The 14,843-nt window shown below is 44.5% G+C and overlaps 1 protein-coding gene across 1 annotated transcript in view; it reads right to left on the bottom strand.

The window, feature by feature from the left end:
• Nucleotides 1-4,977: 4,977 nt before the first annotated feature.
• Nucleotides 4,978-14,843, bottom strand: part of neu1 (neuraminidase 1) — a 33,356-nt gene continuing 23,490 nt past the window's right edge. Inside the window, exons 4-6 of the mRNA XM_078217275.1 lie at nt 10,719-10,901; nt 9,165-9,384; nt 4,978-6,922 (exon numbers count right to left, since the gene is read on the bottom strand). Coding sequence (XP_078073401.1) covers nt 6,717-6,922; nt 9,165-9,384; nt 10,719-10,901 — 609 coding nt within the window. The 3' untranslated portion in view covers nt 4,978-6,716. The remainder of the gene's footprint in view (nt 6,923-9,164; nt 9,385-10,718; nt 10,902-14,843) is intronic.

The following is a 14,843-nucleotide window of genomic DNA, read 5'->3' as shown; positions in this document are numbered from 1 at the left end:
TGGAGGAAATAATAACAAATGGGATTACTATCTCAATGGAAACAAATTAAAACATGCTACCGTGCAAAGGGACCTGGGGGTCCTTGTGCATGAGACGCAAAAGCCCAGTCTGCAGGTACAACAGGTGATCAAGAAGGCAAATGGGATGTTGGCCTATATTGCGAGGGGGATAGAATATAAAAGCAGGGATGTCTTGATGCACCTGTACAGGGCATTGGTGAGGCCGCAGCTGGAATACTGTGTGCAGTATTGGTCCCCTTATATGAGGAAGGATATATTGGCATTGGAGGGAGTGCAGAGAAGGTTCACCAGGTTGATACCGGAGATGAGGGGTTTGGATTATGAGGAGAGGCTGAGGAGATTGGGTTTGTACTCGTTGGAGTTTAGAAGGATGAGGGGGGATCTTATGGAGACTTATAAGATAATGCGGGGGCTGGATAGAGTGGAGGCGGAGAGATTCTTTCCACTTAGTAAGGAAGTTAAAACTAGAGGACACAGCCTCAAAATAAAGGGGGGTCGGTTTAAGACAGAGTTGAGGAGGAACTTCTTCTCCCAGAGGGTGGTGAATCTCTGGAATTCTCTGCCCACTGAGGTGGTGGAGGCTACCTCGCTGAATATGTTTAAGGCGCGGATGGATGGATTCCTGATCGGTAAGGGAATTAAGGGTTATGGGGATCAGGCGGGTAAGTGGTACTGATCCACGTCAGATCAGCCATGATCTTATTGAATGGCGGGGCAGGCTCGAGGGGCTAGATGGCCTACTCCTGCTCCTATTTCTTATGTTCTTATGTTCTTATGTTCTTTGACAAGATGCCCCTTAAAAGTCACTATCGTACCTGCTTCCACTCCCTCCCCCGGCAACGAGTTCCAGGCACCCACCACCCTCTGTGTAAAACTTTTGCCTCGTACATCTCCTTTAAACCTTGCCCCTTGCACCTTAAACCTCTGCCCCCGAGTAATTGACTCTTCCACCCTGGGAAAACGCTTCATGCAAAAAATATTGGAAATCTGAGACTCTTCCCCAAATGCTGTTGATAACTTGGGGTCAACTTTAAATTTGTTGGAATTGATAGATTTTTTTGTGAGGTAAGGATATTTATTTATTTTTTACTCTATCCTTAAAGTTATGAAGCCAATGCTCAGAATGGATCGGGCAAACACAAATCCATCCGTTGCTCGCTCATTCCAAAAACCAATTGAATCCAATTCAACGTCCCCATAAAAAGGGAGACAAACAAGATCCAAGCTGAGAAGATGAGGCATTGCACGCCAGCTTGGGCTAGATCTGATGCTTGATTGTGTGCAGTTTTGGTCTCCTTTTCTGAGGAGGGATGTTCTTGCTCTCGAGGGAGTGCAGCGAAGGTTTACCAGGCTGATTCCGGGGATGGCGGGACTGATGTATGAGGAGAGATTGACTAGGTTAGGATTGTTTTCACTGGAGTTCAGACAAATGAGGGGGGGGATCGCATAGAGACTTATAAAATTCTAACAGGACTGGACAGGGTAGATGCAGGGAGGATGTTCCCGATGGTGGGGGGAGTCCAGAACCAGGGGTCACAGTCTGAGGATTCAGGATAGACCATTTAAGACAGAAGTAAGGATACATAGAATCATAGAAACCCTACAGTGCAGAAGGAGGCCATTCGGCCCATCAAGTCTGCACCGACCACAATCCCACCCAGGCCCTATCCCCACATATTTTACCCGCTAATCCCTCTAACCTACGCATCCCAGGACTCTAAGGGGCAATTTTTAACCTGGCCAATCAACTTAACCCGCACATCTTTGGACTGTGGGAGAAAACCGGAGCACCCGGAGGAAACCCACGCATACACGAGGAGAATGTGCAAACTCCACACAGACAGTCTTCACCCAAAGAGTGATGAGCCTGTGGAATTCATTACCACAGGAAGTAGTTGATGCCAAAACATTGAATGCATTCAAGAGGCGGCTGGATATAGCACTTGGGGCAAATGAGATCAAAGGTTATGGGGAAAAAGCAGGATTAGGCTATTGAGTTGGATGATCAGCCATGATCTTAATGAATGGTGGAGCAGGCTCGAAGGGCCAAATGGCCTCCTCCTGCTCCTATCTTCTATGTTTCTATGTTGATATCAGCCAAATGGCTGAGAAGCTGAGGGCTACAACACCAAGGAGGACAAACAGGGTTAAGATACAGATTAGCCGCGGTTTCATTGAATGGTGGACCAAACCGGAGGGACTGAATAGCCTACTGCTATTTCTATGTTCTACTGGAATGCTAACTTGTACATTGTGTTGACTCTCTGCATACCTTCAAATGGGAACTGGCCTGAGGAAGGGATCACATCTTCTAAAGAGAGGGTCGTGATTTAACAGCTAACACTGGCATGGTCAATGTATTCGCCTTGACTGGTCTCTATTTCCTGAGTGAGTGGACAGGGATTTTCCAGATTTTGTTCCACCTTCTTAGCCCCGGGTTTCTTATTTCCTTTTGCTTCCCTCTCTCAGCACTATCCTAAGGAGAGGTGGTGGTGTAGTGGTATTGCCACTGGACTAGGAATCCAGAGATCCAGGTAATCCAAGGTCTGGGGACAGCAGATGGTGAAATTTGAATTCAATAAAAATCTGGGATTATGATTCTACTGATGACCGTGGCACCATTGTCAATTATTGTAAAAACCCGTTTGGTTCACTAGTGTCCCTTTAGGGAAGGACATCTGCCATCCTTACCCAGTCAGCACCTTATTCCAGAGCCATAGCAATGTGGTTGACTCTCAAATGCCCTCTGAAATGGAGGGAAGTTAGGGATGGGTAACAAATGATGGCCTAGCCAGCGACACCCACAGCCCGTAAGTGAATTTTAAAAACCCATCACATCCCAAGACCCCATATTTGGTTGGGTCCCTCAGTCACAGGCCCATACGTTAATCCTATATTCCGTAAATATCATGTGTGTCTATTCCATTCCCATTGTCCACATTTCCTCAGAATTTAAATTAAGTCAGGCACAATCTGCCCTTTAGAAATCATAAAATTTAATTAGAGTCATAGCATGAAAACAGGCCCTTCGGCCCAACTTGTCCATGCCGCCCTTTTTTTTCTAAACCCTTAAACTAGTCCCAATTGCCCGCATTTGGCCCATATTCCTCTATACCCATCTTACCCATGTAACTGTCTAAATGCTTTTTAAAAGACAAAATTGTACCCGCCTCTACTACTACCTCTGGCAGCTTGTTCCAAATACTCACCATCCTCTGTGTGAAAAAATTGCCCCTCTGGACACTATTGTATCTCTCCCCTCTCACCTTAAACCTACGCCCTCTAGTTTTAGACTCCCCTACCTTTGGGAAAAGATATTGACTATCGAGCTGATCTATGTCCCTCATTATTTTATAGACCTCTATAAGATCATCCCTAAGCCTCCTACGCTCTAGAGAAAAAAAATTAGGGAATACTCTGGAAAGAAAGAAAATGCAGAAGATTATATATTCTGGCAACTTACTGTTCACTCCTGTGTTTCACTTTGTGTTACATTGTTCCAGTAATCACAGAATTGTTGATTTGATTTGATTTGTCACATGTATTAGTATAGAGTGAAAAGTATTGTTTCTTGTGCGCTATACAGACAGAGCAGAGCATACTGCTCATAGAGAAGGAAAGGAGACAGTGCAAAATGTAGTGTTACAGTCATCGCTAGGGTGCAGAGAAAGATCAACTTAATGCAAGATAGGTCCATTCAAAAGTCTAATGACAGCAGCAGGGAAGAAGCTGTTCTTGAGTTGGTTGGTACGTGACCCCAGACTTTTGTATCTTTTTCCCGACGGAAGAAGGTGGAAGAGAGTGCGCGGGGTCTTTAATTATGCTGGCTGCTTTGCCGAGGCAGCGGGAAGTGTAGACAGAGTCAATGGATGGGAGGTTGGATTGGGCTACGTTCACGACCTTTCGTAGTTCCTTGCGGTCTTGGGCAGAGCAGGAACCATACCAAGCTGTGATACAACCAGAAAGAATGCTTTCTATGGTGCATCTGTAAAAATTGGTGAGAGTCGTAGCTGACATGCCAAATTTCCTTAGTCTTCTGAGAAAGTAGAGGCATTGATGGGCTTTCTTAACTATAGTGTCGGCATGGGGGGAGCAGGACAGGTTGTTGGTGATCTGGACACCTAAAAACTTGAAGCTCTCGACCCTTTCCACTTCATCCCATTGTTACAGCACAGGAGGCTATTTGGCCCATCATAAGTGGACCAGCTCTCTGAATGAACAATGAATCAAGTGCCTTGCCTTCTCCCCTCTTTCTAAGCATGGATATTATACCATATAGCTGTGCTACAGCAGTTAATAGCCTTGTGGAACTTCTCACCTTGGCTGAAATATATCTTAACGTTTTAAATATTGCATTCTGGGGAGTCGGGCATCTCTTGCAAGACTGGCATTTGTTCCCACTTGAGTTTGGTCAAAGAGATAAGTTTCAACAACAACTTGGCATTATATAGCTCCTTCAAAGTGACAAACTGTCCCGCAGTGTGTTCAGCCACTGAATCCACAGAGTGCAGCCCTAGCAGTTCAGAGCGTACACCACATCCATGGCAGTGACCATCTTGTGTTTAGTGCAGGTGACCGCATCCCTGATCACATTCTCCAGGAAAACCTTCAGCATCCCGCGGGTCTCCTCGTAGGTCAAACCGGAGATCCACTTGACACCGCCACAGCGAGCCAGGCGGCGGCAGATTGCTGGCTGTAATGCCCTGGATATTAAGGTGCCACTTTGCTCTGCCTTTACCTCCTTTCCCTCTGCTGGACATGATGATTCTTTACTCAGATCACTGCACAATATAGGTGCTTCAACAGAAATGGGATGTGGAGCCACCCAGAAGTATACTAGGACAGGAGATCAGAAGCTCAAAGGTGCAGCTGCACCTTTTGTGCTCAGCAACGTTACAATGAAGAAAATAAAGACACCAATAGCGTGCAGGCTACAAGCAAGAGCAGGACACGGTATAGAAAAGTTGTGAAATTTTATTGTACAAATAATCGGATTGCCTGGCAAACATTAAAAATCCAATCCAAAAACATCAAATGTAAATTATCCTGGTTAATGTCTGGCTTAGTTCCTTTATTTACAGATTTTGACCTGGTTATCTCTGCAGAGTATTACACTGAGAGCACTTACTGGCTACAGTAAACAGAATACAGAAGTAAAAGGTGGATTGAAACCAATTTATATTTGCACAGAGGGTATCTGAGCTTAGATTTGGGCAGGGTCCTCAGTCTTTTAAATGGGACCCATTTCCCTGTTCCGATATCAATATTGAGGATGTGTTCCCATCTGGAACAATATATCTGGAACAATAATATAAATCTTTTCAGTAGACATGTTAAAAATATTGCCCTCTGATTAAATATAAAAATCTGAACAACGTAGTCAAATAAAACTTGTCACTTTTCCTTATGGGTTATGTTTTCTTAACCCCCCCTCCTTGCCCTTATTTAAATATTGGCCTTTCCTGAATGCACCGACACTGGAGGTATGGTGTCTCTGGCCTGGCAACATTCTGATACCAAAATAGTTACTCAGACCAAGACGGCAATGTCAATACAAAATGGAGGCAAACACAGCCAAACCTCACCCTGCCATCATTCAGCCTCTGTACACGTTACGCAAGAGCTACTGGCCGGCAGTCAGGAAAGAATCCATGGCTTGTATCTCTTGCTAGTTCTGGGTGCACCACAGGCAATTATAGAACCCCTAACCATTGCCCTGGATCTCAGTTTGTTCAAGTATTTTCTCTGTCACATATAAAGCATGTGCAAAAATACACCCGCACTCTTTGTCAAATGTCCCTTCCCCACACAGAGCTAAGAGGACAGTCACTAGCCTGAAGCTCCAAGATTTATAATATACAAGTTATATTCTGACAACTCAGCCTGCTCAGCAGACCTTCACTCAAGGAGTCCAGCCTCACGTCTATAGGCCACAACAATGGGGAAATGAGAAAAGCTCACTTGATCCATCCAGCTGAATTGGTTATTTAAGGAGCTGCACAATGCAACCTTGCACTTTGCTCTTTCTCCTACACGACTTGAAAGGATTGTCTTAAGACCACAAAATCCAAACATTTTCTTCCAAAAGATCTCTCCTGTCGGCTGTTTGCTCATAACCTGACCTGGGTTCACCATCAGTGGTAATGATCCAAGTAGGAACCTCATTCTCATCAAGATGTTTTTTCTCTCTCTCTCTCACACACCTGTCTCACATTTTGTCAGACTGCCATGTTCACCCAGTTAAACACAATTCTTACAAACTTCATTGAAAATGTTTTTTTTGAAGTGCAGATTTCGCAGCAGCTTCAATATGGTCCTGAAAATGATGTATATCAAAAATTGGCAGATTTTGAAAACCTGCCCAAGACGAGGGCTGGCCACAAGTTGAAACATTTCATGCTGCAAAACCATTGCAGATGGTGCCAAGTCCATGTCTCAGGCTCACCATTAAGTGAAGGAAGAATAAATGCGCTTGTCGCACAGTTGAGAGGATCATAAAACAATTTGGAGTTTTAACATATTGATTTCAACTTAAAACCTATCTTAAGTCATGGAAAACTAGGAAATTGCGTAGTGGTGTGAAAAAGCACTTCTTTTTTCCAATACGTTGGAGCCTGTGGGTCATTAAGACTTGGTTGGGTCACACACCCATTGTCCACAGAGGCTCTCAGGTGAGAAGCAACTGAATCAGACATTTATTTGATAGCAATCTTCACAAATGATATGGATTCCGTTATGTCTACAAGGCCCTTCTCATAAATCAAGTAGATGTATTGGTCGTTGCTTGTGTTTTTGGAGGTAGTCATGGAGGAATAACCACTTGGGCCCTGCCAGATCATTACTTTGTTCTTTACCCATGATTTCCCTTCGTCATAGCTCCATCTAAGTGTCAGATCTATACCTAGGGATTAAAAGAAGAGGAAAAAGTTAAAATGAATTCAAAAGTGTGCATCTTGTAATTACGATGTGGAGATGCTGGCGTTGGACTGGGGTGGGCACAGTAAGAAGTCTCACAACACCAGATTAAAATCCAACAGGTTATTTGGTAGCACGAGCTTTCAGAGCGCTGCTCTGACCTGATGAAGGAGCAGCGCTCTGAAAGCTCGTGCTACCAAATAACCTGTTGGATTTTAACCTGGTGTTGTGAGACTTCTTCTTGTAATTACAACTGAGCTACAATATTCCCTAGATTTTGCTGGAACAGCGTGCTTCTTTAAATCTTTCCCCCCTCCAGCCCCCACTCAAAAAACATTTTCCTTGTAAGTTGCTGGAATGTGAGTGGCCAATGGTGAGCGGAGGGTAATGGGCATTGGAACCTTGTCCGAATGATGGGACCACCAGACTATCTCCTTACAAATTAGATTGAAGGATAGAGAGAAAAATAAAGAAACAGAGAAAGGAATAGGGTGAATTAGAGTGAAATCGGGTACAAAAAGGAACAAGAAAGATAGGATTGACAAAAAGTGTGAAGAGAGACAGAAAAGTGGAGCCAGAAGAAACTTACTTGAAACTAAAGAACAATTTACTACCTCTAGGAGCAGTACTTTACTATTTAGAATTAGCTCTTCCCAACCAACATCCCTAAAAATAGATCATTGTGTATTTATCTCATTGTTTGCTGGACCTCACTGTGTGTTTCCTATATTACAACAGTGATCCCATTTCAACAATGCATCATTGGCTGTAAAGGGCTTTGCAATGTCCTGAGGTAGAAACATATAAACTAGAAGCAGGAGGAGGCCATTTGGCCCTTCAAACCTGCTCCGCCATTCATTCTGATCATGGCTGATCATCAAATTCAATATCCTGATCCTGCCTTCCCCCCATATCCCTTGATCCCTTTAGCCCCAAGAGCTATATCTAATTTCTTCTTGAAATGTTTTGGCCTCAACTATTTTCTGTGATGTGAATTCCATTCATTCACCACCCTCTGGGTGAAGAAATTTCTCTTCATCTCAGTCATAAATCCTACAGTGCCACTCAGCCCATTGAGTCTGCACCGACCGCAATCCCACCCAGGCCCTATCCCCATAACTCCATGCATTTACTGTAGCTACTCCCCCCTGAAACTAAGGGGCAATTTAGCCTGGCCAATCCACCTAACCCGCACATCTTTGGACTGTGGGAGGAACCCGGAGCACCTGAACGAAACCCACACAGACACGGGGAGAATGTGCAAACTCCACACAAACAGTGACCCAAGTCGGGAATCAAACCCGGGTCCCTGGAGCTTTTTAGGGATGTTGGTTGGGAAGAACTAATTCTAAATAGTAAAGTACCACTCCTAGAGGTAGTAAATTGTTCTTTAGTTTCAAATAAGTTTCTTCTTGCTCCACTTTTCTGTCTCTCTTCACACTTTTTGTCAATCCTATCTTTCTTGTTCCTTTTTGTACCTGATTTCACTCTAATTCACCCTATTCCTTTCTCTGTTTCTTTATTTTTCTCTCTATCCTTCAATCTAATTTGTAAGGAGATAGTCTGGTGGTCCCATCATTCGGACAAGGTTCCAATGCCCATTGCCCTCTGCTCACCATTAGCCACCATTAGTCCCGTGAGGCAGGAGTACGAACCACTGTGCCACCGCACCACCCATCCTAAAAGATTTACCCCTTATCTGCAAACTATGATCCCTAGTTCTGGACCCCCCCCCCTCCTCCCGCTCCACCATCAGGAACATTCTTTCTGAATCTACCGTGTCTAATCTTGTTAGAATTTTACAAGTTTCTAGGAGATCCCTTCTCACTCTAGAGAAATGCAAGTTCTTTCCTTTGCACTGATGTAGGGAAGCATAGAATGTTCATTAATTTGAATAGTAAGGTGATGACAAATTGCAGCAACTGGATTGAGTGAATCTAATTGCGATTGTGGCTCTTCAAGTTCACTTGCTATGAATTAATGATTATTCACATGTGGCTTCACTTGGACAGATGTTTCTTTGATTCATTGTCAAAACGTTGGAGGATTGCACAGGGACACAAGCAAGAAAGGTCACAAGGGGGAGACCATTCAATTTAATTTCAGTCATTAGACAAGGGATCCTTTATCCCATTCAACTGGACTGGATCTGTGTGCTTTGAATGTACGGTAGGATGTACCTATCCCCACGAGGACATACAAATGGAATCGCATCCATAAAAACTCACGTTTGGATGGGTTTGCAGGATTACTGAAGAAAACAATGTTGTCTTTGACTAAAGCTCCAGCGGCTACAGCCGGGTCCACCAGAGTTTCGTCAAAGCTCACGTTTTCTATTGGCAGAGTCTCACACGCATCATAACTCTTCACTATTATCCTGCAGTGGCAGTGGTAGAAATTCTGATTCCTCGCGTTAATCACCACAGAACCATCCGATAATTCATAGGGCTTTAAAAAGAGCATATACACACATGAGATTTAATTAAAGTGGAAGAAAATTCAATAAATGATCTGTAATGACATCAATCAGGCCATTGAGGTTGGCCTATTGGAGTATGAACTCCCTGATTAAGGATCTTCTATAGGCTGCACAACCTTTTCAGATTCATCAAAAACGTTTTATTGAAGTTTTGTTTGCACTTCAGCCCCACGCTCTTGATCTATGGGCACCTGGTATGGAGAGGGTTGGGGGGGGGGGGGGGGGAGGGGAGGCGGGGTGCGGGGAAGGAGGAGGACCTCCTCGTGAACCTGCTCCTGGGCCTGGCATGGCGTGCCATTTACAGGTCCAGGCAGCGGGCGATCGAGGGGGTCGTCCAACCCGACTGTCTGCCCCTCTACCGTGGCTACATTCACGGCCGGCTGTCCGTAGAAAGGGAGCATGCAGTGTCCGAGGGCACCGTTGATGCCTTCCATGCCAGCTGGGCACCGCAGGGACGGGGGTGTATCATTGACCCCATTAATCACATTTTAATTTGATGTTTTAAGTTTCCTTTCCGCTTTGTCTTTTGATTCGGGCGGTTCCCCTCCCTTTAGGGAGCTGCCCCTTTTGAGTTGTCCCTAAGTTAATTTTTGTTTATTTGGTTGGACAAAAAGAGTTCCCTGATTAAGGATCCAATTGATGAGCCAATCAGGGAGTCTTTGCCTTGTACTTAACCGGGAGTGTCAGTTCCTCTGGCACCCCCAGAGATAGACTGCTAACTGTTCGCACTCTGTGTACTGCTGTTAGAGTTTCTAAATAAAGGGATTTTGGTGAAAGGACTTCTGCCTCTGAAGACTAATTACATGATCGCCATCAAAAGGAGAGCAGGGTCCAATTAACCCTGTATTGAGAAACTGAGTAATTGTCGATCAGAAGAGCATGAACAGTAGGCTATGCAAACCCTTGAGCCTGCTCCACCATTCAAAACATGGCTGATCTGACCTTGGATTCAACTCTATTTTTCCTGCCAGCCTCCGTAACCCCTGATTCTCTTGTAGATCAACAGTTTGCCTATTTCAGCCTGGAATATACTCAGTGATTTCACTGCTCTCTGGGATAGGGAATCCGAAAGGCTAATCATCTTCTGAGAGAAGAAATTTCTCCTTGTCTCCATCTTAAATGGGTGACCCCTTATTCTGGAACTATGCCCTCTGGTTCTAGATCCCCCTTTACTCTGGGGCTCAATATATTAAGGTTGTATTTTCCCGGGCTTTCACACACATTGGTCCCTTCCCGCACTCCCACAGTACTGCCCACTCTACCTTTATGAGAAACTCTTGGCCAATTGAAAGGAAATTATTACCTGGTTCTCGTCTGGATTGAAGTCAAAGAATTTTTTTGGCTGATTGTACGGAATTCCTTTCAGGCTGCCTCCATTCCTCCAGGTCTTGCCGTGGTCATCACTCAAAAGGCAGAAGATCCCATCTTCCTCAATTGTCCCATGCCCGCAGGCGATCAAACGGCCTTTCTTCGGATTGTACTTTTTCTGTGGAAAAGAGTTTCTGTTATCGTGAGAAAATGACTGGAACTTCAGGCAGACGCAAGCTTTGTTTACTGGGGCAGGAATTAGTCCTGGGCACAGGTGGCACTGACTTCTATGAAAAGGCTGCAATGAAACCAAATATCGAGCAGCTTGTATAACTGGTAGTCAACACTATATTGCTCAATTACCTACCCTGCCCTCCCAATCCCCAAGATGAATTTCTATCCCACACTGTTTAACATGGGGAATATCAGTAAATAAACACAATGCATTTGGATGTTTCTTAATCTGCTATTGTCTCCGAGGGGTTTTATTATTTCTACGCTATTCATTTGTGGGACATGGGTGTCGCTGGCTGGCCAGCATTTATTGCCCATTCCTAGATGCCCTTAGAGGGCAGTTGAGTCAACCACATTGAACAAAGAACAAAGAAAATTACAGCACAGGACCAGGCCCTTCGGCCCTCCAAGCCTGCACCGACCATGCTGCCCCCGACTGAACTAAAATTTCCTCCCCTTCCGGGGACCATATCCTCTATTCCCATCCTATTCATGTATTTGTCCAGACAGCCCCTTAAAACTCACTATCATATCTGCTTCCACCACCAGCAGCGAGTTCCAGGCACCCTCTGTGTAAAAATCTTGCCTCGTACATCTCCTTTAAACCTTGCCCCTCGCACCTTAAACTTATGCCCCCTAGTAATTGACTCTTCCAACATGGGAAAAAGCTTCTGGAGTCACATGTAGACTGGACCGGGTAAGGACAGCAGATTTCCTTCCCTAAAGGACGTTAGTGAACCTGATGGGTTTTTCCGACAATCGACATTGGTTTCATGATCATCAATAGATTCTCAATTCCAGATTTTTTTTATTGAATTCAAATTCCACCATCCGCCATGGCGGGATTTGAATCTGGGTCCCAAGAACATTAGCTGAGTTTCTGGATTAATAGTCTAGCGATAATATCACTGGGCCATCGTCTCCCCATCTTAACTTGCCTTTCATATGTGCTCATTCATTGAGGAACGCGAGTATTATGCAAAGGACCACATTATAAACCTAAACAGTACTCTCTCTGCTCTTATCCAGTGCACACACAAATGGACAGTTGTGTGAAAGTTTTCATTCCCTGTACCAGAATTCTTACTAATCTGCAAAGATTTTGCAACGAGCTAACTTATTGGGTTGGGTTCAATTATTTTGACAGTTGGCAGTTAGCATCAAGTTCTAATCCAGCTAAGGTTAAAGGGAAGTCAGACTGAGTTTCTATTCATCTCTGCTAGTTATATCAGAGAAGAATCAGGAAGGAAATAGCAGAAACACTTGGGAGAATTTTTAATTTTTAAGCGAGTTACATACAGAACAACTTGCATTCTGTTTCCTGCAATGTTTGCCACTGCTTCAAGATTCAATTTGCCCAGATTAGGCTCTGGGTTAATTTTGTGATTCATACACAAGGACATCCAGGTCTCCCCAAATACCAACGCACTTATACCCACTCATTTAATCTGTCCCTCCCCATCTGTTTGCAACGTTTTTGTGTCCTTCTCACACTTTACTTTCCCACCTATATCCTCGATATATTAAAACCTGTCTCCTGATCTAATCCATTGATATAGACTATAAATAGCTGAGGCTTAAATACTTTGTAGTACACCACTAAATGGAGCCTACCAACCTGAAATCCCAGGCTTGGGTGGAGTTTGCACATTCTCCCCATGTCTGCGTGGTTTCCTCCCACACACCAAAGATGTGCAAGTTAGGTTGATTGGCCATGCTAAATTGACCCTTAGTGTCAGGGGGATTAGCAGGGTAAATATGTGGGGTTACGGGGATAGGGTGGGATTGTTGTGGGTGGAGATGTGATGGGCCGAATGGCCTCCATCTGTACTATAGGGATTCTATGTAGATACAGAAAGAGGCAAGAGAGCACTGAAGTAGTTGGTTCGGATTATTCATTTCAACGCCTCCAAAGATACAAGTGATGAAAGGATATTTCAGAGATTGGGGGAAAGCAGGATAATAAGATACAGCCATGAGGACATGGCATAATGGTGCATGTCCCGGATATGAGAGATAGAGCTACATAACTAATGGAAAACCTAATAGGACTAAGACAGAATGCAAAGCTCAACTTCTCACAATATCCAAAGCAAAATACTTGCTTAGGCTCTGCAGTCAAACCGATTTTGTTTTCCACCAGCACCAATAAGAAGAGCCATCTTATTAAGGAAAAAGTTAAATGGATTAACTCGGAAGAAGTGTCGACACAGCTGCCGAAGAATGGACTATCCAGCCTCCCATCCATTGACTCTGTCTACACTTCCCGCTGCCTCAGCAAAGCAGCCGGCATAATTAAGGGCCCCACGCACCCCGGACATTCTCTCTTCCACCTTCTTCCGTCGGAAAAAAGATACAAAAGTCTGAGGACACGTAGCAACTGACTCAAGAACAGCTTCTTCCCTGCTGCTGTCAGACTTTTGAATGGACCTATCTCATATTAAGCTGATCTTTCTCTACACCCTAGCTATGACTGTAACACTACATTCTGCACCCTCTCCTTTCCTTCTCTATGAACGGTATGCTTTGTCTGTATAGCATGCAAGAAACATAAGAACATAAGAAGTAGGAGCAGGAGTAGGCCATCTAGCCCCTCGAGCCTGCCCCGCCATTCAATAAGATCATGGCTGATCTGATAGTGGTTTAGTTCCACTTACCCGCCCACTCCCCATAACCCTTAATTCCCTTATTGATCAGAAATCTATCTACCTGTGACTTAAACATATTTAACAAGGTAGCCTCCACTGCTTCAATGGGCAGAGAATTCCAGAGACACACTACCCTCTGAGAGAAGAAGTTCCTCCTCAACTCTGTTCTAAACTGACTCCCCCTTATTTTGAGGCTGTGTCCTCTAGTTCTTGTTTCCTTTCTAAGTGGAAAGAATCTCTCTGCCTCTACCCTGTCCAGCCCCTTCATTATCTTATATGTCTCTATAAGATCTCCCCTCAGCCTTCTAAACTCCAATGAGTACAGGCCAAATCTACTCAATCTCTCCTCATAAGCTAACCCCCTCATCTCCGGTATCAACCTGGTGAACCTTCTCTGTACTCCCTCCAAGGCCAATATATCCTTCCGCAAATAAGGGGACCAAAATTGCACACAGTACTCTAGTTGCGGCTTCACCAGTACCTTGTACAATTGCAGCAAGACCTCCCTGCTTTTATACTCCATCCCCTTCGCGATAAAGGCCAACATTCCATTCGCCTTCTTGATCACCTGCTGCACCTGCAAACTGAGTTTTTGCGATTCATGCACAAGGACCCCCAGGTCCCTCTGCACAGTAGCATGTTGTAATTTTTCACCATTTAAATAATAGTCCATTTTACTATTATTCCTTCCAAAGTGGATAACCTCACACTTGTCAACGTTATACTCTATCTGCCAGATTCTCGCCCACTCACTTAGCCTATCCAAATCTCTCTGCAGACTTTTCGCATCCCCCACGCAATTCGTTTTCCCACTCATCTTTGTGTCATCCGCAAACTTTGTAACCCGACACTCGGTCCCCTCCTCCAGATCGTCTATGTATATGGTAAACAGTTGAGGCCCCAGCACCGATCCCTGCAGCACGCCACTAGTCACCAACTACCAACCAGAAAAGCACCCATTTATTCCAACTCTCTGCTTCCTGTTAGATAGCCAATCCTCAATCCACGCTAACACTTTATCCCCAACTCTGCGTACCTTAATCTTCTGCAGCAACCTTTTGTGAGGCACCTTATCGAACGCCTTCTGGAAATCCAAAAACACCACATCCACCGGTTCCCCTCTGTCAACTGCACTTGTTACATCTTCATAAAAATCCAGTAAATTCGTCAAACACGACTTTCCCTTCATGAATCCATGCTGCGTCTGCTTGATCGAACCATTTTTTTCCAGGTGTCCT

The sequence above is a fragment of the Mustelus asterias genome, chromosome 8, assembly GCF_964213995.1.
Source record: "Mustelus asterias chromosome 8, sMusAst1.hap1.1, whole genome shotgun sequence".
NCBI lineage: Eukaryota > Metazoa > Chordata > Chondrichthyes > Carcharhiniformes > Triakidae > Mustelus > Mustelus asterias.
The sequence above is the reverse complement of the archived record's forward strand: the minus strand, read 5'-3'. Positions and strand labels throughout refer to the sequence as shown.